Source organism: Papio anubis, chromosome 11, assembly GCF_008728515.1.
Source record: "Papio anubis isolate 15944 chromosome 11, Panubis1.0, whole genome shotgun sequence".
Classification (NCBI taxonomy): Eukaryota; Metazoa; Chordata; class Mammalia; order Primates; family Cercopithecidae; genus Papio; species Papio anubis.
Window position 1 is genome coordinate 104207171 of NC_044986.1, and position 27337 is coordinate 104234507.

The 27337-nt window shown below is 38.3% G+C and overlaps 1 protein-coding gene across 3 annotated transcripts in view; it reads left to right on the forward strand.

The window, feature by feature from the left end:
• The window catches only part of DNAJC1 (DnaJ heat shock protein family (Hsp40) member C1), a 241034-nt gene that overhangs the window by 113885 nt on the left and 99812 nt on the right, over positions 1-27337 (forward strand). For all 3 annotated transcript variants that reach the window (XR_002524539.2, XM_021943951.2, XM_003903454.3), the window contains exon 8: positions 5144-5301. Coding sequence is in view for 2 of the 3 variants with exons in the window: in XM_021943951.2 (XP_021799643.1) it covers positions 5144-5301 (158 nt within the window). In the remaining variant the exon portion in view is untranslated. The remainder of the gene's footprint in view (positions 1-5143; positions 5302-27337) is intronic.

A 27337-nucleotide genomic window follows, 5' to 3' on the forward strand; every position in this document is an offset into this window, starting at 1 on the left:
AATAGGGAGTCCTTTCCTTATTGCTTGTTTTTATCAGCTTTGTCAAAGGTCAGATGATTATAGGTGTGCAGCCTTATTTCTGGGTTCTCTGTTCTGTTCCGTTGGTTTATGTGCCTGTTTTTGTATCAGTACCATGCTGTTTTGGTTACTCTAGCCCTATAGTATAGTTAGAAGTCAGGTAGTGTGATGCCTCCAGTTTTGTTCTTTTTGCTTAGGATTACCTTGGCTATTCAGGCTCTTTTTCATTTTGTATGAATTTTAAAATAGTTTTATCTAGTTCCTTGAAGAATGTCATTGTTAATTTGATAGGAATAGCATTGAATCTGTAAATTACTTTCAGCAATATGGCCATTTAAATGATACTGATTCTTCCTATCCGTGAGCATGGGATGTTTTTCTACTTGTTTGTGTCTTCTCTGATTTCTTTATTTGAGTTTTGTAATTCCCGTCGTAGAGCTCTTTCACCTCCCTGGTTGGCTGTATTCCTAGGTATTTTGTTCTTTTTGTGGCAGTTGTGAATGGGATTGCCTTTCTGATTTGACTCTCGGCTTGGCTGTTGTTAGAGTATAGGAATGCTAGTGATTTTTGTACATTGATTTGTATCCTGAAACTTCGCTGAAGTTGTTTACCAGCTAAAGGAGCTTTGGGCCAAAACTATGGGGTTTTCTAGATATATAATCATGTCAACTGCAAACAGGGACAGTTTGACTTTCTCTCTTTTTATTTGAATGCCCTTTATTTCTTTCTCTTGCCTAATTGCTTCAGCTAGGACTTTCAATGCTGTGTTGAATAAACTGTGTTGAATAGAAGTGGTGAGAAAGGGCATCCTTGTCTTGTGCCGATTTTCAAAGGGAATACCTAGTTTGTTGAGAGTTTTTTTTTTTCTTTTTACATAAAGTGGTGTTGAATTTTATTGAAAGCTTTTTCTGTGTCTATTCAGGTAATCATGCAGTTTTTGTCTTTAGTTCTGTTTATGTGAAGAATCACATCTGTTAATTTGCGTATGTTGTACCAACCTTGCTGCCTGGGGATGAAGAATACTTGATTGAGGTGGATTAGCTTTTTGATATGCTGCTGTATTCAGTTTTCCAAATATTTTGTAGTTTTTGCATCACTGTTAATCAAGGATATTAGCCTGAGGTTTTTTTGTTGTTGTGGCTCTGCCAGGTTTTGGTATCAGGATGATGCTGGCCTCATAGAATGAGTTTGGGAGGAGTCCTTCCTCCTCAGTTTTTTGGAATAATTTCTATAGGAATGGTACCAGCTCTTCTTTGTACGTCTGGTAGAATTCAGCTATGAATCCATCAGGTTCTGGCCTTTTTTTAGTTGGGAGCCTAATTTATTACTGATTCAATTTTGGAGCTCATTATTGGTATATGCAGGGAATCAATTTCTTTCTGGTTCAGTCTTGGGAGGGTGTGTGTGTCCAGGAATTTATCCATCTCTTTTAGGTTTTCTAGTTTGTGTGCATAGAGGTTTCTGTAGTAGTTTCTATTGGTTATCTTTACTTATTTGGAGTCAGTGGTAATGATGAGTCCCTTCATCATTTCTAATTGTGTGTATTTGGATTTTCTCTCTATTAGCCTAGCTAGTAGCTTATCTATCTTGTTAATTAAAAAAAAAAAAAATCCATTTCTGGATTTGTTTATCTTTTGAATGGTTTTTCTTGTCTCTGTCTCCTTCATTTCAGCTCTGATTTTGGTTATGTTTTATCTTCTGCTATCTTTGCAGTTGATTTGTTCTTACTTCTCTAATTCTTTCCGTTGTGATGTTAGATTGTTAATTTGAGATCTTTCTGACTTTTTGATGTGGGCATTTAGTGCTATGAATTTCCCTCTTAACACTGCCTTAGCTGTGTCCCAGATATTCTGGTATGTTGTATCTTTGGTTTCATTAGTTTCAAGTAACTTCTTGATTTCTGCCTTTATTTCATGATTTATCTAAAAGTCATTCAGTAGTATGTCATTTAATTTCCATGTAATTGCATTCTTTTGAGCAAGTTTCTTAGTCTTAACTTCTGTTTTTATTGCACTGTGGTTCGAGAGTGTGTTTAGTGTGGTTTTGGTTCTTTTGCATTTGCTGAGGACAGTTTAATGTTCAATTATGTGATCAATTTTAGAGTATGTGCCATGTGGCAAGGAGAAGAATGTATATTCTGTTGTTTTGGGGTAGAAAGTTCTGTAGAGATCTATCAGATCCATTTGGTTCACTGTTGATTTTGAGTCCTGAATATCTTTGTTAATTTTCTGCCTCAGTGATGTGTCTAATACTGTCAATGGAGGGTTGAAGTCTTCCACTATTAATGTGGGTGAGTCTTTGTCTCTTTTTAAGTCTCTAAGAACCTGCTTTAATCTTTAATTAGGATTGCAACCCCTGCTTTTTCCTGTTTTCCATTTGCTTGGTAGTTTTCCCTTCATTTCTTTATTTTGAGCCTAAGGGTATCATTACTTGTGAGATGGGTCTCTTGAAGGCAGCATACCATTGGGTCTTGTTTTTTTATCTGGCTTGTCACTCTCTGTGACTTTTAAGTGGGACATTTAGCACATTTACATTCAGGGTTAGTATTGATATGTGTGGATTTGATCCTGTCATTGTATTATTAGCTGGTTATTATGTTGACTTGTTTGTGTGGTTAATTTATAGTGACACTGGTTTGTGTATTTTTGTATTAGCTTGTAGCAGTCTTTCGTTTCTGTATTTAGTGCTCCTTTATAAATGCTTATTTAAAAAGACATCACTTGCAATTGTAATGAAACACCCCAGAAATAAATACAAACAACTGAATTTATTTGCTTTTTTAAAAAATAACTGATTCTCTATATGTAGCCCAAATTAGTTCTGCTATTGCTCAACTTCAATGGTGATTTCATACCTTTCAGTGTAAAAGCATTATCAATAATTATTCAGTCATTTCTCCTAATAGCATTTACTGTGTTAATAGTTTCACCTCTCTATGAAGAAACAGTAAATAGTCATTCACACACTCAAACATATACATACCCACATGCAGTTATATTTGGGTACTTTTGTTTCTGGGAGAATTGCTGGGGAAAAGGCTGTATATTTTAATTTTAATAGATACGTTTAGACTGCTTTCCAGAAAGGCTGTAATAGAATAATTCACCTTTCCTCCACCAATTTAAAAGTAGCCTTTTCCCTGCCAACAGCACATCTGAATTAGATTTTAAATTTGTACCCATATGATTGGTATAAAATTATATCTTGGTATTACTTAATTTGTATTTCTTTAACCTTTAGAGTGTATGAGCCTGTTTTCTTATTTCTTGGCCATGTGGATTTGCTCAATTGTGGATTGCCCATTTATGACCTTTGCCTATATTTTTCTATTGGATTGCTTATCCCCTTGTCCATTTATAAAATCTATTTATAGCAACCTTCTGTTTATACTCTGAATTGGATACATCCTTTTCAAATCTATTATTTGTCTCTTGATTTGTTTACTCTTTTATCTTTTTTGTAATAGCATCTGGGTTTTCATTCTTAATTAAGACGTTTCCTTCCTTTAAATAGTATATGTAGTTTTTAAGATTTCTTTTTGCAAAATTTTTATTGTTTTGGCTTTTAAAGTCAACTCTCTTATCTATCTGGAATTTATTTGTGTATACAGTGTAAGAGTATGTCCAATTTTCTTTTAAATGGATATTCAGTTGTGTAAGCATTGCTAATGAAATTGTTTTCCCACTAAATTGAAATACAGACAATCCTAGACTTATAATGATTTGACTTACAATTTTTTGACTTTATGATAGTGCAAAAACAATACTGTACTTTGAATTTTGAATCTTTTACTGGACTAGCAATATGCGGTAGGATACTCCCTCATAATGTTGTGTAACAGCAGCAGACTGCAGTGTCCACTTAGCCATATGATCATGAGGGTTAAAACTGATCCCCTACGGTGTACTGTGTCACTATGTTATTTTGCCCAACTGTAAGGTAATGTAAATGTTCTGAGTACACTTAAGGTAGGCTAGACTAAGCCATGATGTTAGTTTTATTAAATGCATTTTCAAATTAAGGATGTTTTCAATATATGGTAAGTTTATCAGGATGTAATCCCATAATAAGTCAACAAGCATTGGTATTTACAGATTCTCTATTCTCTTGTAGGAATTCATCTATTCCTATGCCAGTATATATTGATTTTGTTACATTGGCAGTTTAGTACATGCATATACACATATACACACAGGGTGGTGAAAATACTCTTATAAGGCTGTTTGAGTTTGACTATAGTAATTAAGAATAGAGTTGCTTCTCAGTGTCAAGTCTCCAATTAAAATGGGGTGTGTGTGTGTGTGTGTGTGTGTGAGAGACAGAATCTCACTCTGTCACCCAGGCTGGAATGCAGTGGTGTGATCTTGGCTAACCCCACCCACCACCTCCTGGGCTCAAGTGATTCTCATGCCTCAGCTTCCCAAGTAGTTGGAATTACATGCATGTGCCACCACACCCAGCTAATTTTGCATTTTTAGTAGAAGAAGCGTTTTGCCATTTTGCCCAGGCTGGTCTCAAAATCCTGGCCTCCAGTGATGCATCTGCCTTGGCCTCCCAAAGTGCTGGGATTACAGTTGTGAGTTACTGCTCCCAGGCCCAAAATGGGATTTAATAAAGAGCCCAATGGATTGCCATCTGTTCATAACTACTGTTGCCAGATCATATTTCACTTTTGTAAAATATTGAAAAATAAATGTATACCATTTAGTGAGAGCCAGTTTTTTTTATAGATGAGAAAGTTGATGCTGTTCTAAGTGTTAAGTTATTTGCCCAGTATTATTTAACTATTGCATGGTAAAGGTAGGATTACAACATTAAATTGAAGCTCTTTTTATTGTGCCAAAATGAAATATTTTGTGAAAAGTACTTTGAAAACAAAGGTGTTTGTATCAATGCAAATTGATATGATGGCTATCTCATGATCGTCTCCACAATAGTAGCAGCTCTGAGTTTTGTTTAGAAACAGTGCAATGGTTTATGTACAATAATACTTATAGCTAATTATTTATAACAGAACAATTATATTTTGATATTTTCTTTCAGGATATGGACTATGAATAAAATGTTAGAAATTAATTTTATTCTTTAAAAATCTCAATAATTGGTTCTTTTAAACATTTTTTAGAACAGAAGAAAGTTAAAAAACCCAAACCTGAATTTCCTGTATACACACCTTTAGAAAGTACATATATTCAGTCTTATGATCATGGAACTTCCATAGAAGAAATTGAGGAACAAATGGATGATTGGTTGGAAAACAGGAACCGAACACAGAAAAAACAGGTAAATAAACTTTATAAAACTTGTTTTGAGTAAAACATTTATAGAAAAGCACATAAAATATAGGGTTAAAATACAGGAGTAGCTCACAATATAGTGCTTTGTTTTATTGCACTTCACAAATACTGTTGTTTTGTTTTGTTTTTGAGATGGAGTCTTGCTCTGTCACCCAGGCTGGAGTGCAGTGGTGCGATCTCAGCTCACTGCAAGCTCCGCCTCCCGGGTTCATGCTATTCTCCTGCCTCAACCTCCCAAGTAGCTGGGGCTACAGGCGCCCGTCACCACGCGCAGCTAATTTTTTGTGTTTTTAGTAGAGATGAGGTTTCACTGTGTTAGCCAGGATGGTCTCGATCTCCTGACCTCATGATCTGCCCACCTTGGCCTCCCAAAGTGCTGGGATTACACGCGTGAGCCACTGTGCCCGGCGGGGTTTTTTTTGTTTGTTTTTTTTAAAATAAATTGAGGGTTTGTGGCAGCTATGAGTTGAGCAAGTTTACAGGCACCATTTTTCCAAAAGCATCTCCTTCCTTTGTGTCTCTATATAACATTTTGGTAATTCTTGTGGTATTTCAAACTTTTCATTATTTTAACATCTGGTATGGTGATCTCTGATAAGCGACCTCTGACGTTTCTATTATAATTATTTGGGGTACCATGAAGTGCACCCGTACAAGACAGCAAACTTAATTGGTAAATATTATGTATATTCTGCCTGCTCCACTAATCAATCATTCTCTAGTCTCTTTCTGTCTCCTCTGGTCTCCCTACTCCCTAAGACACAGCAGTATTGAAATTAGGTCAATTAATAACCCTACCGTGGCTTCCAGGTGTTCAAGTGAAAGGCAGAGTTGCATGTGTGTCACTTTACATAAAAATGGTTAAACTTGGTGAGGAAGGCATGGTTGAAAGCCAAGACAGGCCAAAAGCTAGGCCTCTTGCACCAAACAGTTAGCTAAGTTGCACATGCAAAGGGCACATTCTTGAAGGAAATTAAAAGTGCTATTCCAGTGAATACATCAAAGATAAGCAAGCAAAACAACCTTATTGCTGATATGGAGAAAGTTTGAGTGGTCTGGATAGAAGATCAAATCAGCCACAACATTCCCTTGAGCCAAAGCCTAATCCAGAGCAATGCCCTATCTCTCTTCATTCTAAGAAGGCCAAGATAAGTGAGGAAGCTGCAGAAGAAAAGTTGGAAGCTAGCAGAGGTTAGTTCATTAGGCTTAAGGAAAGCAGCTGTCTCCATAACATAAAAGTGCAGTGTGCAGCAGCAAGTGCTGATGGAGAAGCTGCAGCAAGATATCCAGAGGATCTAGCCAAGATCATTGATGAAGGTGGCTACACCAGCCAACAGATTTTTCAACGTAATGAAACAGCTTTCTACTGGAAAAAGATGCCATCTGGGACTTTCATGGCTAGAGAGGGGAAGAAGTTGATGCCTGGCTTCAAAGCTTCAAAAGACAGGCTGACTTTCTTGTTAGGGACTAATGCAACTGGTAACTTTAAGTTGAAGCCAGTGCTCATTTATCATTCTGAAAATCCTAGGGTACTTAAGAATTGTGCTAAATCCATTGTATCTGTGCTCTATACATGGAACAATAAAGCCTGGACGACAGCACATCTGTTTACGGCATGGTTTACTGAAGCCCGCTGTTGAGACCTATTGCTAAAAAAAAATATTTTTTTCAAAATATTACTGCTGATCGACAGTGTACCTAGTCACCCAAGAACACTAAGGGAGATATGCAAGGAGATGAGCATTATCTATATGCCCACTACCACAACAGCCATTCTGCAGCCTATGAATCAAGGAGCCCTTCCAATTTCAGTTTTATTATTTAAGACATATATTTGATAAGGCTATAGTTGCCATAGAGAGTGATTCCTCTGATGGATCTGGGCAAAGTAAATTGAAAACTTTCTGGGAAGGATTTACCATTCTAGATGCCATTATAAATCGTGCAATTCATGATTGATGGGAGGAGGTCAAAATATCAACATTAACAGGAGATTAGAAGAAGTTTATTCTAATCCTTGTGGATGACTTTGACGGGTTCAAGATTTCGTTGGAGGAAATAACTGCAGATACAGTGTCAATAGCAAGACAGCTAGAATTAGAAGTGGAGCCTGAAGATGTGACTGAATTGCTGCAATCTCATGGTCAAACTTGAAGAGATAAGGAGTTGTTTCTTATGGGTGAACAAAGAAAGTGTTCTTGAGATGGAATCTCTTCCTGGTGAAGATGCTGTGAAAGTTGTTGAAATGACAACAAAGGATTGAGAATATTTTATAAGCTTCACTGATAAAGGAACTAGCAGGGTTGGAGAGGGTAAAGTGCTATCAAGCAGCATCACATGCCTCAGAGAAATCTTTTGTGAAAGGAAGAGTTAATGCATCAAACTTCATTATTGTCTTATTTTAGGAAATTGTCATAGACACCCCAACCTTTACCAGCCACCACCCCAGTGAGTCAGCAGCCACTAACATGGAGGCAAGACCCTCTACCAACAGAAAGATTATGATTTATTGAAAGACTCAGATGGTTGTTAATACTTTTTAACAATAAAATATTTTTTTAAATTAAGTATGTACATTGTTTTTTGGACATAATGCTATCACACACTTAAACTAAGCTATAATGTAAACATAGCTTTAAAAAATTTTTTAATTTTTTTTTTGAGACAGTCTCTCTCTGTCATCCAGGCTAGAGTGCAAGTGGCATGATCTTGGCTCACTGCAGCCTCTGCCTCCTGGGTTCAAGAGATTCTTATGTCTCAGCCTCCTGAGAAGCTGAGATTATAGGCAAGTGCAATCACGCCCTGCTGATTTTTGTAATTTCGGTAGAGATGAGGTTTCACCGTGTTGGCCAAGCTGGTCTCAAACTCCTGGCCTCAAGTGATCTGCCCACCTCGGCCTCCTAAAGTGCTGGGATTATAGGTGTGAGCTACTGCGCCTGACTTGTAAACATAACATTTATAAGTACTGGGAAACAAAAAAATTTGTGTGGCTCATTTTTTTACAGTATTAACTTTATTGTGGTAGCCTGGACCTGAACTTGGAATATCTCTGAGGTATGCGTGTATAGAGATGCAGCTCAGTGAACTATCACAGGTGACGCAAGTTAACCATTGCGTAGATCAATGACTAGAATCCAGAAACCATGCTTTCTGCCACTCACTATTTCCTTTCTTCCACAAAGATGATGACGTTCCTGACTTCAGAGTAGTTTTCCCTGCTTGTTAGTTTATAAATAGCATCATTTCATATGTAGTCCTTTGTGTATGATTTCCTCTATTCAATGTATTTGTGAGATTTGTTCATCAGTATATTTGTGAGATTTATTAATAATTGCATATAGCAGTAATTTATTTTCATTGCTGTATAATACTTTATAAATATAGCACAATTTATTTTTGTTGGAGAAATGTAGTGTTTTCAGTTTGGGGCTATAATGAATAATTTCTCTGTGAACAGTCTTGTGCATGCCTTTTAGTACGTATATGTGTAAATTTCAATTTTTGGAGTTAGTTGCAGGGTCAAAGCTCAACTTCAGTAAATACAGTTGATCCTTGAAAAACATAGGCTTAAACTGCTTGGGTCCACTTATATATGGATTTTTTTCCAAAAAATATTTTGGAAAATTTTTAGATGATTTTGGGTAATTTTTCAAATCTCAAACCACGTAGCCTAGAAATATTGAAAAAATTAAGAAAAAGTTAGGTATGTCATGCATAAAATATATATAGATACTAGTGTATTTTATCACTTATTACCATAAGATATATATAAATCTGTCATAAAAAGTTAAAACTTATCAAAATGTACACAAATACTTACCATACATGGCACCATTTGCAGATGAGGGTAATGTAGACAAATGTAAATATGCAGTACTAAATCATAACTGTGTAAAATAAACTGTAGCAGACAGTGTACCTACTATACTACTATAATAATTTAAAACACCTCCTGTTGCTGTTGCAGTAGGCTCACGTGTTGCAAGTATTGGCTTAAACCTCCCCATGATGCTAATCATCTCTGTGTGAGCAGTTTGTCTCTCCAGTAAATTGCATAGCATAGAAAATGTGATCTATCTTAGTTCTTATGTGTTTTTTATCATGTTTAGTAAAATCCTGTAAACCTTGAATAACACCATCGGGCGTATGGAAAGTACCACTAGTGATGCTAGGACTGCTCTCGAGAACCAGAGAAAAGTCATGACATTACAAGAAAAAGTTGAATTGTTTTATAAGTACAGTAGAGTGAGGTCTGCACCTGCTGTTGGCTGCCATTTCAGACAGACAACAACATGAATTTAGGGTGTTGATAAATACAGTACATTACTAAAAAGGTGTTTTCCTTAATATTTTGTGTTCTCTAGTTTATTGTAAGAATGCAGTACATAAGCATGCAAAATATGTGTTAATTTATTGTCTATATTATTATTAAAGGTTCCAGTCAACAGTAGGCTGTTAGTAGTTAAGTTTTTGGGGAGCCAAAAGTTATACTTAGATTTTCAACTGCCCAAGGGTTGGCTCCCCAGCCTCCATATTGTTCAAGGGTCAGCTGTGTTTTCCAAAAGTTTGTGTCAATTTATATTTTAGCAGCAGGATATGAGTATTCCAGTTACTCTATATTTTTGCCAATACTTGGTCAAGTCTTTCATATTTTAACCATTCTGGTAAGTATGTGGTGATACCTAATTTTGGTCTAATTGGCATATCCTTTAATGAATAAGACGGAACACCTTTTCTTATGGTTACTGGATACTGATATCTTACTCTGTGAAGTGCCTTTCCAAATCTTTCTTTAATTGTGTTGACTTTTTGCTTTTGAGACTGGATTATAAAGAGTTCTTTCTGTATTTCAGAAATAAGCGTTTTACACATATTTTCTCCCATTCTGCTTGGTGTTTTTTTGCTCTTAGTGTTGTCATTTGATGACTAGAACTTACTCATTATGTTAATCAGTCTGCCTTTTCCTTATTTGGTGTTTTCTGTGTTCGTGTGTGTGTGTGTGTGTGTGTGTGTGTATGTGTGTGTGTATATATATATATATATATTTTTTTTTTTTTTTGGAGACAGGGTCTCACTGTGTCACCCAGGCTGAAGCACAGTGATGCAGTCATGGCTCACTGCAGCCTCAATTTCCCAGGCTCAAGTGATCCTCACACCTCAATCTCCTGAGTAGCTGGAACCACAAGCATACACCACCACACCCAGCTAATTTTTTAATGTTTTCTAGAGTTTGGGTCTCTCTGTGTTGCCAAGTCTGGTCCAACCCCCTGGGCTCAAGTTATCCTGCCTCAGCCTCCCAAAGTGTTAGGATTACAAGCATGAGCCGCCACGCCTGAATGAACAAATATTTTTCTATCTCACAACTATAAAGATTTTGAAGCTTTATTATTTGACTTAAACATTTCAATTAAACATCCTGGAATGTTTTGTTTGTTTGACATTAAGTAATGATCAAGATTAATGTTTTGTTCCAAAAGTTCTCCAAACCCATGGGCCTGCTACAAATTATTTTAAAAACTGCATCCTACAGCTCTACAAAGGTCACTTTAATCATAATCCAAGTGCCCTTAACTGTGTAGGTCTGTTTCCAGATGTTCTGCTTAGTTCCATTTATCTACTTGTTCATGCTTGTGCTACTACCACACAGTCTTAATCACTGTAGCTTCATGATAGGTATCCAGTACAGTAATTTTCCAATTTTGTTTTCCTTCTTCAAGATTACCATTTTACATTTTCACATAAATGTTTAATGTAGCTTGTTTTCCACAAATTATTCAGCTGAGATATGTAATTGGGATAACAATTATATATGTATCAATTGTGGAGAAATTGACATTCAAATTGTATTAACTCTAAAACCCATAAATAGATCCATTAGTTTAGATCTTTTGAAGTTTTTTCAGGCTGGGCACAGTGGCTCACGCCTGTAATCTTAGCACTCTGGGAGGCTGAGGCGGGCAGGTCACTTGGAGTTAAGAGTTCCAGACCAGCCTGGGCAACATGGTGAAACCCCATCTCCACCAAAAAATACAAAAATTAGCCAGGTGTGGTGACATGCACCTGTAATCCCAGCTACTCAGGAGCCTGAGGCAGGAGAATCTCTTGAACCCAGGAAGTGGAGATTGCAGTGAGCAGAGATCATGCTGCTGCACTCCAGTGTGGGCGACAGAGCAAGACTCTGTCTCAAAATAAATAAATAAATAAATAACATTTTTTCAATAATGCGTTGCAGCTTTTTGTACATATGGGATATTTTTTATTAGATTTATTTTGTGTTTTTAAATGATTATTGTAAGTGGCATTGTGTCTCAAATTTCACTTTCTAATTATATTTAGTATATAGAACTAAAACTGATTTTTGTCTAACAATCTTGTACCTAATAACCTTGCTAAATTTTATTTATTTATTTTTTTGAGACAGAGTCTCACTCTGTCACCCAGGCTGAAGTGCAGCGGCACGATCTCACCTCGCTGCAACCTCCGCCTCCCAAGTTCAAGTGATTCTTCTGCCTCAGCCCCTTGAGTAGCTGGGATTACAGGTGCCTGCCACTACACCCAGCTAATTTTTGTATTTGTAGTAGAGATGGGGTTTCGCCATGTTGGCCAGACTGGTCTGAACTTATGACCTCAAGTGATCCGCCTGCCTCAGCCTCCCAAAGTTTTGGGATTACAGGCGTGAGCCACAGCACCTGGCTTATTTTTTAATTCTAATGGTTTCTCTGTATATTATACATTTTTTCTTATTCGTATTGATTAGAATCTCCAATACAATATAGAAGTGGTGATAACAAGTATCCGTGTTTTATTCCCAATCTCAAAGAAAGCTTTCATCACTGAAAATCTTTATTTCATCATTGAAATTGTTTATTTAACTTGTGGCTGGTTGTGATGGCTCACACCTGTAATCCTAACACTTTGGGAGGCCGAGGTGGGAGGATTGTTTGAGGTCAGGACTTCAAAACCAGCCAGGGCAACCTAGCAAGACCCCATCTCTACAAAATAAATGAATTAGCCAGGCTTGGTGGTGTACAACTGTGGTCTCAGCAAGTTGGGAGGCTGGGGCACGAGGATTCGTTGAGTCCAGGAGTTTGAGGCTACAGTGAGCTCTGATCACACCACTGTACTCCATTGTCTCAAAAAAAAAAAAAAAAAACTTTTATCGCTGGGCGTGGTGGCTCAAGCCTATAATCCCAGCACTTTGGGAAGCTGAGGTGGGTGGATCACCTGAGGTCAGGAGTTCAAAACCAGCCTGGCCAACATAGTGAAAGCCCGTCTCTACTACAAATACAAAAATTAGCCATCTGTGGTGGTACGTGCCTGTAATCCCAGCTACTCGGGAGGCTGAGGCAAAAGAATCACTTGAACCTGGGAGGCAGAGGTTGTAGTGAGCCAAGATCACACCACTGCACTTGAGCCTGGGTGACAGAGCAAGACTCCCTCACACACACAAAAAATAAAACAAAAACAAAACAAAAGCATTTTTATCTTGTTATTATTAAATATGATGTATGCTATAGGCTTTTTATAACATTCTTGTTGAAATGTACTTGACAGAACATAAAATTCGCCATTTGAAAATGCACAGACACTTAAGTGGTTTTTAGTTTATTTAGGTTGTGCAACCATTACCACTCTCTGATGCTAGAACATTTTCATCGCATCAGAAAATAAAACCGTATTATTAGCAGTTAGCAATTCTCTGATCTCCCCTCTTCTGGCAACCACTAACCAACTTTCTATCTCTGGATTTGTCTATTCTAGACACTTTATATAATTGGAATTATACAATATGTAGCCTTTTATGTTTTGCTCCTTTAATTTGGCATAATGTTCTCACGGCTTATTCCTATCATAGCGTATAACAATACTTTGTACCTCATCTCTCTCTCTCTCTTTTTTTTTTTTTTTTTTTAACAGACAACGTCTTACTCTGTTTGCTTTGTTGCCCAGGCTGCCGGGTTGCAGTGGCATAATCATGATCATAGCTCACTGCAACTTAAATCTCCTGGATGCAAACAGTCCTCTTGCCTCAGCCTCTCGAGTAGCTAGGACCACACGTGTGTGCCACCAAGCCTGGCTAATTTATTTTTTTGTATGGATGGGGTCTCACTATGTTGCCCAGGCTGGGCTTGGACTCCTGGCCTCAAGTGATCCTCCCTCTTCAGCCTCCCAAATTGCTGGGATTGCAAGAGTGAGCTGCTGTGCCTGGCCTTCATTTTTTTTTGTGACTGAATAATAATGTGTGAATATGTCACGTACTATTTATTTGTGACTCAGCTAATGGACATTTAATTAGATTCTGGGTCTTTTGGCTATGTTACAGCTGCTATGAACATTCTAATACAAGTCCATGTGAACATAGTTTTGTGGTTTCTCTAGGGATTACAATTAACATCTTAATTTAGAGCAGTCTACTTAGAATTAATGCAAACTTTAAAAAGTACAAAAACTTTGCCCCTGTTCCACTTCCCTTTATGCCTGTTCTTATTATTTATTATTGCCACAGATTAAATCTTTATATATTATGTTCTCATCAACCTAGATTTGTAGTTATTGCTTTATGCAGTTGTCTTTTGAATTAGATTTTTAAAAAGAAAAGGAATTACAAGCCAAAAATGTCTTTATAGTGTCTTTTCCGCTTACCTATGTTTATACCTTTCTCGGCATTTATTTTTCCATAGGGAGTTGAGTTACTGTCCAGTGTTATTTTATTTCATCCCTAAGGACACCCTTCTGCATTTGTTGTAGGGCAGGAGTGCTAGCAGTGAACTCTCTCACTTTTTATTTTACTGAGAATATCTAGATTTATGCTTCATTTTGAAGCACAGTTTTTTTCCAGATATATTAATTCTTGGTAGAATTTTTTTTTTTCACCACTTTTGATTACATAATGCTATTACCTGCTGGCCTTCATCGTTTCAGTTTAGAAATCAGCTGTTAATCTTATTGAAGATTCCTTGTAATCATGAGTTACTTCTTTGGGGCTTTCAGTCTTGTCCTCTCTTTAGCTTTGATGGTTTGATTATGATGTTCCTTAATATGAGTCTGTAGCAGGAAGAGCTGCAGACAAGAACACCTCAGACACTGAGTTGTAGAAGGAAAGGGCTTTATTCAGCTGGGAGCATCGGCGGGCTCACGTCTCCAAAAACCGAACTACATGAGTGAGCAATTCCTGTCCCTTTTAAGGGCTTACAACTCTAAGGGGGTCTGCATGAGAGGGTCATGATCGATTGAGCAAGCAGAGGGTATGTGACTGGGGGCTGCATGCACTGGTAATTAGAAGAGAGCAGAATAGGACAGGGATTTTCACAGTGCTTTTCCATACAATGTCTGTAATCTATAGATAACATAACCGATTAGGTCAAGAATTGATCTTTAACTACCAGGCCCAGGGCACAGCGCCAGGCTGTCTGCCTGTGGATTTCATTTCTACCTTTTAGATTTTACTTCTTCTTTCTTTGGAGGCAGAAACTGGGCATAAGACAATATGAAGGGTGGTTTCCTCCCTTTGGTCCATTTGAATTTATCCTGATTGGAGTTCATTGAGCTTCAAATTTTGGAAAGTTTAGACCATTATTTCTTGAAATATTTCTTTATTTTTTATTTATTTTTATTTTTTTATTTTTTTCGAGACGGAGTCTCACTCTGTCGCCCAGGCTGGAGTGCAGTGGTGTGATCTCAGCTCACTGCAAGTTCCGCCTCCTGGGTTCACACCATTCTCCTGCCTCAGCCTCCCAAGTAGCTGGGATTGCAGGTGCCCACCACCACACCCAACTGCTTTCTTTGTATTTTTAGTAGAGACAGAGTTTCACCGTGGTCTCGATCTCCTGACCTCGGGATCCACCTGCCTCGGCCTCCCAAAGTGCTGGGATTACAGGCGAGAGCCACTGCGCCTAGCTGAAATATTTCTTACCCGCTCTCTCCTCTTTCTCCCACTACTCCCCACCACCTTCTGGCACTTCCATTGTTCATATATTGATATGTTTAATGATGTTTCTGAAGATTTATTCATTTTTCCTTTATTCCTTTTTTTTTCTGTTCCAGATTATTTCAATGCACATATCCTCAAGTTTGCTGATTCTCTCATTTCCTGCTCATACCTGCTGTTGAGCCCCTCTAGAGAATTTTTTATCTCAGTTATTACACTTTTCAACTCCAGAATTTCTATTTTGCCTTTTAAAAAACTTAATCTGTTGATATTCTGAATTTGGTATGCCATTGTTCCCATGCTTTCATTTAATTCTTTAGACATGGCTTCCTTTAGCTCATTGAACATATTTAAAATATATGATTGGCCTGACACAGTGGCTCACGCCTGTAATCACAGCACTTTGGGAGGCCAGCGCAGGCGGATCACCTGAGGTCAGGAGTTTGAGACCAGCCTGGCTGACATAACCCTGTCTCTACTAAAAACACACAGAAAATTAGCCGAGCGTGGTGGTGGACACCTGTAATCCCAGCTACTTGAGAGCTTGAGGCAGGAGAATAACTTGAACCCAGGAAGTGGAGGTTGCAGTGAGCTGAGGTCACACCACTGCACTCCACCCTGGGCAACAGAGTGAGACTCCGTCTCAAAAAAAAAAAAAAGATGATTTAACATTTTGTCTAGAAAGTTAATTGTCTGGTCTTCCTCAGGCACAGTTTCTATTTTTTTCCTTTATGTCTGCCATACTGTCTCATTTCTTTAGCCTGTAAGTTTTCGTTGTTGAAAATTGGACATTTTGGCTGGGCATGGTGACTCACATCTGTAATCCCAGCACTTTGGGAAGCTGAGGCAGGAGGATCACTTGAGGCCAGGAGCTTGAGACCAGCTTGTCCAACATGGTGAAATCCTATCTCTACTAAAAATACAAAATTAGCTGGGTGTGGTGGTGCACAGCTCCTCAGGAGGCTTAACCACAAGAAGCGTCTGAACCCGGGAGGCAGAGGTTGCGGTGAGAAGAGATCACGCCACTGCACTCCAGCCTGGGTGACAGGGTGAGACTCTGTCTCAAAAATAATAATAATAATAATGATGAAAATTGGACATTTTAAATGTTATAAATTAGCAATTATGGAAATCAGATATCTACTTTTTAAAGGACTTGTGGTGTTGGGCTTATTGTAGTTGTTTGTTTTTTAGTGAGTTTTCTGAACTAATTCTATGAAGTCTCTATTTTTTGTTATGTGTAGCCACTGAAGTCTGTTACGTTAGCTGGGTAATCAGCTAATAATTGGGAAGAGATTTTCATAAATGCCTGGAAACAAAAATTCTTTCTGTCTTTGCTTTGGGTTCTGTATTGGTTTACAATTCTGCCTTAACACTTTGTTTTGTTTTGTTTTTTGCTTCCACATAGCCTTAATGTCAGCAGCAGGTGAGAGTTTAGCTCCTTCTCAGATCTTTCCTGAGTATGTGTGCAGCCTTGAACATGCACACGGCCTTCTAGGTTCCCAGGAATGTCAACATTTCATGCCTCAGCCTTTCCTCTCAAACTTTTTGGTTTACCTGTTGTTTGCCCCAACTGTTTTAATAGCTTCATGCAACATACAAAGACAATATTCTGTAAATTTTTTTAACAAATGCCCCCAGGGAAGCAGCTTTAGCATAAGGCTAGTTTTAAGTTAGGGAAAATAAAGACAAGCCTTTTAAACCTGTCTTCCAGGGAGGTACCAAACAGGACAGAACAAATAATTTCCATTCTTTGCAAGTTAGTTCATTCTGCATCTTCTAGTACTAGTAATACGGGTTGTGATGTTCACAGGTTGTGATCACCCAGGAACAGTGGGTTGGACTAGAGTAAATTAATGTGCCATAAAGTTACTGTTCTGATCAAAAATCAGATGTCTATCTTTCTGTCTGTCTTTTGTTCTTTCTTTTCTCTCTTTCTTTCTCTTTTTTGATATGAGGTCTTGCTCTGTTGCCAAGGCTGGAGTGCTGTGGCGCCACTATAGCTCACTGCAGCCTTGAACTCCCAGGCTCAAGCAATCCTCCCACCTCAGCCTCTGAAGTAGCTGGGACTACAGGCATGTGACACCAGGCCTGGCTCATTTTATAATTTTTTTCTAGAGATGGGGTCTCCCTACATTACCTAGGCTGGTCTCCAACTGTTGGGCTCAAGCGGTCCTCCCATCTCAGCCTCCCAAAGTGTTGGGATTACAGGCATGAGCCACTATACCAGGCTCTAGCTGGTTTTCTTAAATATATCTTACTCATGGTGCTGCAAGCCTTTTGTTAATTTCCGGAGTTCAGAAAAAGTCGATTATATAGTTTTGGCTTTTTGTTGTTGTTGTTGCTTTTGTGGAGAGGTGGAATTGGGAGTTTCTTACTCTTCTGATTTTGTCCACATCAGTATGGGTTTTTTTTGTTTGTTTGTTTGTTTGTTTGTTTGTTTTTGAGGCAGAATCTCGCTCTGTCCCCCAGGCTGGAGTGCAGTGGTTTGATCTCGGCTCACTGCAAGCTCTGCCTCCCGGGTTGAATGGGTTCACGCCATTCTCCTGCCTCAGCCTCCCGAGTAACTGGGACTACAGGCACCCACTGCCAAGCCCAGCTAATTTTCTGTATTTTTAGTAGAGATGGGGTTTCCCCACGTTAGCCAGGATGGTCTCGATCTCCTGACCTCGTGATCCGCCCGCCTCCACCTCCCAAAGTGCTAGGGCTACAGCAGTCTAGATTTTTAAAAAATCAAGTTAAGAAGTTTTCTTTCTAGTTTTGCTAAAAAATTTTTATTTATTGCAAATGAATACTGTTAAGTGTTATCAAATATTTATTTTTGCATCTATTAAGATGATTGTGTGATTTTTCACCTTTATTTTGTGAATGAGATAAAGTATACGGATTGATTTTCTGGTATTAAATCACTTTGTTTTTCTGGAATGAACCCTCTTTGGTCCTATGAAATACTATTCTTTATTATTTGATTTGATTTGCTATATTTTTAGGATTTTTGCTTTTATGTTTATGAGAGAGATTCACCTGTGATTTTCTTTTCTTATAATATTTTTGTCAGGTGTGGTGTCAGTTACATGCTGGACTTATAAAATATGAATTTTTAATCAAGTTTTTATTTTAAAATATATAAAATTATAGATTGACGGGAAGTTTCCAAGACAGTACAGAGTTCCTCTGTACCTGTCACCCAGTTTTTCCTAATGGTTACATCTTATGTAACTATAGTGCAATATCAAAACCAGGAAATTGACTTTGGTACATTGGCTGTTTATAGATGTATGTCATTTCATCACCTATAGATTTATTAACCACTTCTCCAACAAGATTTAGAACTATTTCATTGCCACAAAAATGTCACTCATACTTCTCCTTTATAATCACACCTGTTGATGAAAAAAGCCAAGCTCTGTAAAATATTTAAAGAGGTTTATTCTGAGCCAAATGTTAGTAACCATGGCCCATGACACAGCCTCAGGAGGTCCGCAGGTGTGCCCAAGGTAGTTGAGTTACAACTTGGTTTTATACATTTTAGGGAGACAAAAGTTACAGGCAAAGGCATAAATCAATACATATAAGGTATACATTGTTTAGCTCAGAATGTCAGGACATTTCAAAGTAGGGGCTTCCAAGTCAAAGATTTCCTGATTAGGAATTGATTGAAAGCATTAAGCTTTGTCTGGAGAATTGAAGTCAATATAAAGAAATGCTTGAGTTAAGATAAGGGGCCTTGTAGAAGCCAGGGTTCTTGTTATGCAGATGAAGCCTCTAAGTAACAGGCTTCGGAGAGAATAGATGGCAAATGTCTCTCTCTCTTTTTTTTTTTTTGAGACATGGTCTCATTCTGTCACCTAGGCTGAAGTGGAGTGCAGTGATGTGGGCTAGTGTCTCTTATCAGACCTTAAAAGGTGTCATATTCTCCAAAAATATATCTGGAAAAGACCTACTAAGGGAAGGAGATTCTCTGCAGAATACAAATTTTCCCCACAAGAGATCGCTTTGTAGGGCCACTCCACAATGTATCAAATAAATGTACTGGGGACAAAATACTTTGATTTCCTTTAAGGACGGTTACCTGTCTTGTGATGCTATACCACAGATTGGAATTTGGTGTCCTATTGCTACAAAGAATCTGTTTTGTCAGTCTTATGATCTCTATTTTAAGGTTAATTTTTGGTCAGTTGTGCCTAAACTCCAAAGGGAGGAGGGTGTAATGAGGCATATCTAACCTCCCTTCCCATCATGGCCCGACCTAGTTTTTCAGGTTTTCTTTGGGATCACTTGGACCTCAGTGGAGGTCCATAAATTTGGTTTGGGGGGCTTCAGATTTTATTTTTGGTTTACACACCCATTATCCACTCACCCTCCTTAACCTCTGACAACCAATTCTCTAGAGTTTTGTCATTTTGAGGATCTAATGATATTGAGGATCTAATGTCATTTTGAGGATCTAAATGGAATAATATGTGACCTCTTGAGATTGACTTTTATAGTTAGCATAATGCCCTTGAGATTCATCCAAATGTTTGAGTGTTTCAGTAGATTTCTTTTTATTGCTGAATATTCCATTGTATGCCTGTACTACAGTTCATGTAATTATTTCTCCATTTAAGAATATTTTCATTGCTTCCAGGTTGGGTTTTTTTTTTTTTTTTCTTTTTTGAGACAGAATCTTGCTCTGTCACCCAGGCTGGAGTGCAGTGGCACGATTTTCTCAGCTCACCGCAACCTCTGCCTCCCGGGTTCAAGCAATTCTCCTGTCTCAGCCTCCTGAGTAGCTGGGACTACGGGCTCACGTTATCATGCCCAGCTCATTTTTCTATTTTTTAGTAGAGATGGGTGTTGTGTATAAACTTTCGGAGCTGCAAAAGGAATAACATTCGAATAGAAAATTTTCTTTTTAACTCTCAGCAAGGCAAGTTACTTCTATAGAAGGGTACACCCTTACAGATGGAGCAATGGTAGGAAGCGCCCACTTGGACAATGGAGGGGAAGGGGTTCTTATCCCTGGGCCCTGCTGCTGTGTCGTTCCCCTATTGGCTAGGGTTAGATTGCACAGGCTAAACTAATTCTGATTGGCTAATTTAAAGAGAATGACAGGGCGAGTGCTTTGGGGTGAGTGCTTTGGCAGGAGCCAGGGCAGAGCAGGTGGCAGGTAATCTGAATGAGTTAGGGTGGAGCAGGTGATCAGAATGAGTTAGGGAGGAGTAGATAGTAGGAATGAGTCAGGGTGGAGTAGGTAATCGAAAAAGGTTGCTTTATGAGGAAGTTAAGTTCAAAAGTAGAAGGCAAAGAATTGAACATACTGACATATTCTTTGCAAAGAAATTTACAACTCATATCTAACACAGGGTTTCGCCATGTTGGCCAGGCTGGTCTCAAACTCCTGGCCTCAAATGGTCTGCCTACCTCGCCCTCCCAAAGTGCTGGGATTGTAAGTGTGAACTACCACGCCCAGCATGTTTCCAGTTTTTACTAATTACAAGTAAAACTGCTGTAAACAAATTTCTTGTTTGAAGAGTTTATTTCTCTTGGGTATTGTGGAGTTACTGGGTCATATGGTAGCTCTATGTTTAACATTCTAAGGAACTGCCAAGCTTTTTCAAAGGGGCTGTACCATTTTACATTTTTACTAACAATATGTGAAAGATTCAGTTTCTTTGCATTCTCACCCATGTTTGGCATCATTATTTTTTATTTTAGCTATTCCAACAGGCATGTAGTGATATCACTTTGTTTTATTTTCCATTTCCCTAATGACTGACCACATTGAATATCTTTCATGGCTTATTTGCCATCTATATATTCTCTTTAAAGAAATCTTTCTTCATGTCTTTTGCCTATTTTCTAATTGGGTTGTTTACTTTTTTGATGTTAAAGTTTGTGAATTCCTTAAATATTCTAGATGTGGGTCATTTATCAGATTTTTGATGTACAAATATTTTCTCCTAGTTATTTGTAACTTGTATTTTTATCTTCTTAACAGGACCTTTGGCAGAACAAGTTTTTAATTATGATAAAGTCCACTTTAGTATTTTTTTCTTCTATAGAATGTGCCTTTAGGTCATACCTAAGATCTTTTGTAACCATGCCATAGGTCCCAAAGAGTTTCTCCTGTGTTTTCTTCTAAAGATTTAGTAAGTTCTTTATCTTACATAAACTATATGATCCACTTTGGCTTATATTTCTCTAAGATATGAGGTTTAGGTTAAGGCTTTGGGGTTTTTTGTTTCTGGTTTGTTTTTGCCTATCAATAATCCAACTGTTTCATCACCATTTGTTTAAAAGACTATCTCTGTTTGCTTTTTGTTTTTATTCCCTGGAAAAGTTGCATAAGATTGAGGTTATTTCTTCCATAAATACTTAGAGGCAATCACTGGTAACGCCATCTGGGAGGGTTGATTTTTAATTGGGTTCTCATTTATTTAATACTTACATGATCATTCAGATTTTATATTTCTTCCTGAGTCAGTTTAGCTTAGGTTGTGTTTTTCCCAGAAAGTTGTCAGTTTGTTTAAATTATGGAATTAATTAGTATAAAGTTGATCACAGTGTCTTCTTATTTTAATTTAATGTTTATAGCAGTACTGTCCAATAGAACTTTCTGTGATACGGAAATGTTCTGTATCTGTGCTGTCTGCTATGGTATTGATACTGTTGGGCTGGGGGAGATCCCTGAATGCCAGTGGGACCTCAACCCCAGCTGGCGTCCACGCCCTTGACACTGTTGCAAGAATGAATTAAGGATAAGTCAGAAAATAGTGAAAATATGGAGATTTATCGCAAAGGGGAAAGTATATACTCAAGAAAGGGGAGTGCGAGCATCCTCAAGAGAGAGTCGCACATAGGATGTGGGGTTTCCGTCTTTATGGGTTTCTTTAACCAAGGGGTAGAATATTCATGAAGATTCCTGGAAAAGGGCAGAGATTTCTTAGAACTCTAGTGTCACCCAGTTTTTTTGTTTTTTTTCTATTTTTTTGAGACGGAGTTTCACTCTTATTGCCCAGGTTTGAGTGAAGTGGCACGATCTCGGCTCACTGCAGCCTCCGCCTCCCGGGTTCAAGTGATTCTCCTGTCTCAGCCTCCTGAATAGCTGGGATTACAGGCGCGTGCCACCATGCCCAGCTAATTTTTTGTATTTTTAGTAGAGACAGGGTTTCACCATGTTGGCCAGGCTGGTCTCAAACTCCTGACCTCAGATGATCCGCCTTCCTTGGCTTCCCAAAGTGCTGGGATTACAGACGTGAGCTGCTGCGCCTGGCCTGTCACCCAGTTTTACACCAAATATGGATGTTCCTGAAACTGTCATGATACTGGTAGCTGTGTGATTTTTGTATGTTAATGAGCATATAATGAGGTTCTAGGTGAAACCTAGGTCAAATCCAGTGCCATGTTGGGACCAGTTGGTCTCAGCCAGCTTGGTCTACTCCTGGGTTTTCAGGGTCTTATCAGTCCGTAGCTGCAGCTATTTCAATAGATTCCTTTTGCTAGTCATGTGAAACTGCTGCCTGAAATTTTCTATTCTATGATCACCTTGTATTATTCCTCTCTCAGCGACCACCTTGTATTATTCGTGTCTCAGTATGCGGCTCTTGAGCACTTTAAATTTGACTAGTATGACTGAGAGACTAGATTTTAAATTGTGTTGCCCTGTAAATACTTTGAATTTTACTTTAAATAGCTTCAACTGACTAACAGCTACCATATTAGCACACACCTATAGGTTGTGTAATGATGTCCTCCTTTTCATTCCTAATATTGGGTATTTGTATATTCTTATATTCTCTCTCTCTCTCTCTCTCTCTCTCTCCTTTTCAGGCCATTAATGTACTAGTCTTTTCAAAGAACCATCTTTTGCCTTTTTTGAGTCTTGTATATTGTATGCTTGTTTTCTTTGTTACTGATTTCAGCTGTTTTATTTTTACTTTCTTTGAGTTTAATTTGCAATTTTTCTCTCTCCTCTAAAGATGGAGAATTACTATACTGATATTTAGTCTTTCTTGTAATATAGGTATTAAAGGCTATAAATGTCCCCCTAGGGTCAGCATTAGCTGAAAAGCCAGTTTTAATAATTTGTGTTCTCATTTCCCATTTACTTAAAAAATAATTCTAGTTCTCCTTGTGATTGTTTTCTTGACCCATTGACTCTTTATGAGTCTGTTTCTTAATTTACAAATACATGAGAATGTTCTAGTTATCTTTCTGTTATTAATTTCCAGCTTAATTGTTTTATAATAGAACACACTCTGATTTCAGTCCTTTGAATTGTGTTGACACTCGCTTTATGGACTACTCTATAGTCAGCTGTTTTAAATATTTGATGTACTCCTGAAAGAATTGTGTATCTGTGGGTTCAGAATTACATATATGCCAATTAATTAAAGTCTGTTAACTATGTTTTTAAGTCCTTTTATTATTATTAGTTTGGGGTTGCTTGTTTGACTAGCAATAAACATTTATCCATGTTTATTCGTGTATCAGTGACTTGCCTTTTTTTGTGCTAAGTAATATTCTATTGTATGAGTATATTAAAGTTTTTTAATTCATTCACTATTTGATGGACATTTGAGTTGTTTCTAGTTTTTTAACCATCATTAATAAATCTGCTATGAAGATTCAGGTGCAAGTCAAGTCTTTGTATGGACAGATGCTTTAATTTTTCTTGAGTAAATGCTTTGTGGGATAATGACTAGAACGCATGATAGGTATAGTTTAACTATTTAAGAAGCTGCCAAACTATTTTCTAGAGTAGCTGTTGATTTTTACATTTCCACCAGCAGTGTGTGAGAAGTGCAATTGCTCCACATCCTGGCCTACACTTTTTATCTTCACCCTCTTTAATTTTAGCCATTCTAGTGGATGTGTAGGAGTACCTCATTGTGATTCTGATTTTCAGCTCCCTAATGATTAATAATGCTGAGCATCTTTTCATGTGTTTTCCATTTGAATATCATGGTTTATGAAGTGTCCATTCAACCCTGTCATCCAGTTTGTCTTAGTGCTCAGTTTAAGAGCTCGTTATGTAATTCAGATACAAGTGCTGTGTTCCTGTATGTTTTGCAGATTTGTTCTCCCATCATTTGGCCTGCTTTTTATTTTAGTAAAAGTATCTTTTGAAGAGTAAAATTTTTAATTCATATGTTCAATTTTTTTTTCTTTTATACTTCTTTTTATATGTCATATTTAGGAAATCTTTGCCAAACTCGAAGTCACTAGGATTTTCTTCTGTTTCTTTCTAGAAGTTTTCTTTTTGTTTGCTTGTTTGTTTTTAGACAGAGTCTCACTCTGTCACCCAGGCTGGAGTGCAGTGGCATGATAACGGCTCACTGCAACCTCTGCCCCCAGGGTTCAAGCAATTCTCCTGCCTCAGCCTCCCAAGTATGTGGGACTACAGGCACGTGCCCCACGCCCGGCTAATTTTTTGTATGTTTTAGTAGAGACAGGGTTTCCCGGGCCAGGCGCGGTGGCTCAAGCCTGTAATCCCAGCACTTTGGGAGGCTGAGGCGGGCGGATCACGAGGTCAGGAGATCGAGACCATCCTGGCTAACATGGTGAAACCCCGTCTCCACTAAAAAATACAAAATCTAGCTGGGCGAGGTGGCGGGCGCCTGTAGTCCCAGCTACTCAGGAGGCTGAGGCAGGAGAATGGCGTAAACCCGGGAGGTGGAGCTTGCAGTGAGCTGAGATCCAGCCACTGCACTGCAGCCTGGGCGACAAAGCGAGACTCCGTCTCAAAAAAAAAAAAAAAAAAAAAGAGACAGGGTTTCCCTGCATTAGCTAGGGTGGTCTCCATCTCCTTACCTCGTGATCCACCCGCCTTGGCCTCCCAAAGTGCTGGGATTACAGGCGTGAGCCACTGCACCTGGCCTCTAGAAGTTTTATAGTTTTATCTTATAGTTAGGTTTCTGATCTATTTTAAGTTACCTTTTTGCAAATAGGGTGAGGTAAGGGTCAAAGTTTATAGTTTTTTCTTTTTGAGACAGGGTCTCACTTGGTCACTGAGGCTGGAGTGCAGTGGCACACGATCTTGCTTCACTGCAGTCTCTGCCTCCTGGCTCAAATGATCCTCCTGCCTCAAGTAATCTTCCCACCTCAGCCTCTTGAGTAGCTGGGACTACAGGCGCACGGCACCATGCCTAGCTAATTTTTGTACATATTTTAAATACAGACAGGGTTTTGCCATGTTACTTAGGGTGGTCTTGAACCCCTAGACTCAAGTGACCCACCTGCCTTGGCCTCCTAACTTCCTTGACAGGCCTGAGCCACCACACCTGGCCATTTTATCTTATTTTTGATGTTGGAAAGCATTCAGTCTTTTACCACCAATTGTGTTAGGTGCAGGCCTTTAACAGATGCTCTCATCTAGATGAGGAAAGTTACTTCTATTTCTAGTCTGCTGAGAGTTTTTATCATGAATAGATCTTCTTTTCTGCATGTAATAGCATGATTATGTGGTCTTTTCCTTTTATCTGTTAATATAGTGAATTCTACTGGTTGATTTTAAAATCCTAAACCAGACTTGAATTCCTGGAATAAACTTCATTTGGTCATTATGTGTTAGCCTTCTTATATATTGTGGAGTTAGTCTGCAAATTTTCTTTTCGGTTTATGTCTATGTTCATATTGGTCTATAATTTAGTTTTACTTTAACATTTTTGTCTATTTTTTATGTCCAGTGACAGTGATATTGACCTTATAGAACACATTGGGAAATGTTCCCTCCTCTGTGTAGAATTTCATCTATTTCTTCTTATGGGTTCTTTGATGGTTTGTGTATTTTAAGAGGTCTGACCATTTCATCTAACTTGTTGAGTGTACTGGCATGAATTGTTTCTAATAGTTACTTATTTTAACATCTATAGAATTTATAGTGATGTCTCCTCTCTTATTTCTGATATTAGTAATTTGTTTCTTCTCTGTTTTAGCCTCTCTTGAGCTACATCAGCTTTTGGTTTTGTTGATTTTTCTGTTTTTTCAGTTTTGTGTGTCATTGGTTTCTGCTCTTATATACCTGTCTTCTACTTTGTTTGTTTTTTTGTTTTTGTTTTTTTGTTTTTTTTTTCTGAGACGGAGTTTCACTCTTATTGCCCAGGCTGGAGTGCAGTGGCGTGATCTTGGCTCACTGCAACCTCCGCCTCCCAGGTTCAAGCGATTCTTCTGCCTCAAGTAGCTGGGATTACAGGCATGAGCCACCATGCCTAGCAAATTTTGTATTTTTAGTATAGATGGGGTTTCTCCATGTTGGTCAGGCTGGTCTCGAACTCCCAGCCTTAGATGATCCACCCACCTTGGCCTCCCAAAGTGCCAGGATTATAGGCGTGAGCCACCTCACCTGGCCTTGGTCTTCCTTTTCTAATTTCTTAAAAAGTAGAAGATTAGGTTGATTTGAGAACTTCCTTCTTTTTCTAAGTGTTAATGCTTTAAATTTCCTCTGAGCATTGGTTTATTTAAATATAGTTTATGGCCGGGCACGGTGGCTCATGCATGTAATCCCAGCACTTTGGGAGGCCGAGGCAGGCAGATCACCTGAGATCAGGAGTTTGAGACCAGCCTGGCCAACTTAGCGAAACCCTGTCTCTACTTGAAATACAAAAATTTGCCAGGCATGGGGGCACGCACCTGTAATCTCAGCTACTTGAGAGGCTGAGCAGGAGAACTGCTTGAACCCGGGAGGCGGAGGTTGCAGTCAGCCACGATCACACCACTGCACTCCAGCCTGGGAGACAAAATGAGACTCGGTCTCAAAAAAAAAGTAGTTTATATATTTTTATATTTATTTGTATTATGCATATTATATTTTAGCTTTAGCCCACAAATTTTAGTATCATATTTTCATTTTTATTCAAATTAAAACATATGCTAGTTTCCTTTGGTTCTTTAGATCATGTTTGGTTTTTTAACAGAAGGTATTTTATAGAAATCTTTCTCATACTACCTCCTGTTTGCATATGGTTTTTAGTCTTATTATTATTTAGGTGTTACTATCACAGGAAAGAGGTCCAGATCCTAGACCCCAAGAGTGTTCTTGGATCTCACACAAGAAAGAATTCAGGGAGAGTCCACAGTGCAAAGCAAAAGCAAGTTTATTAAGAAAGTG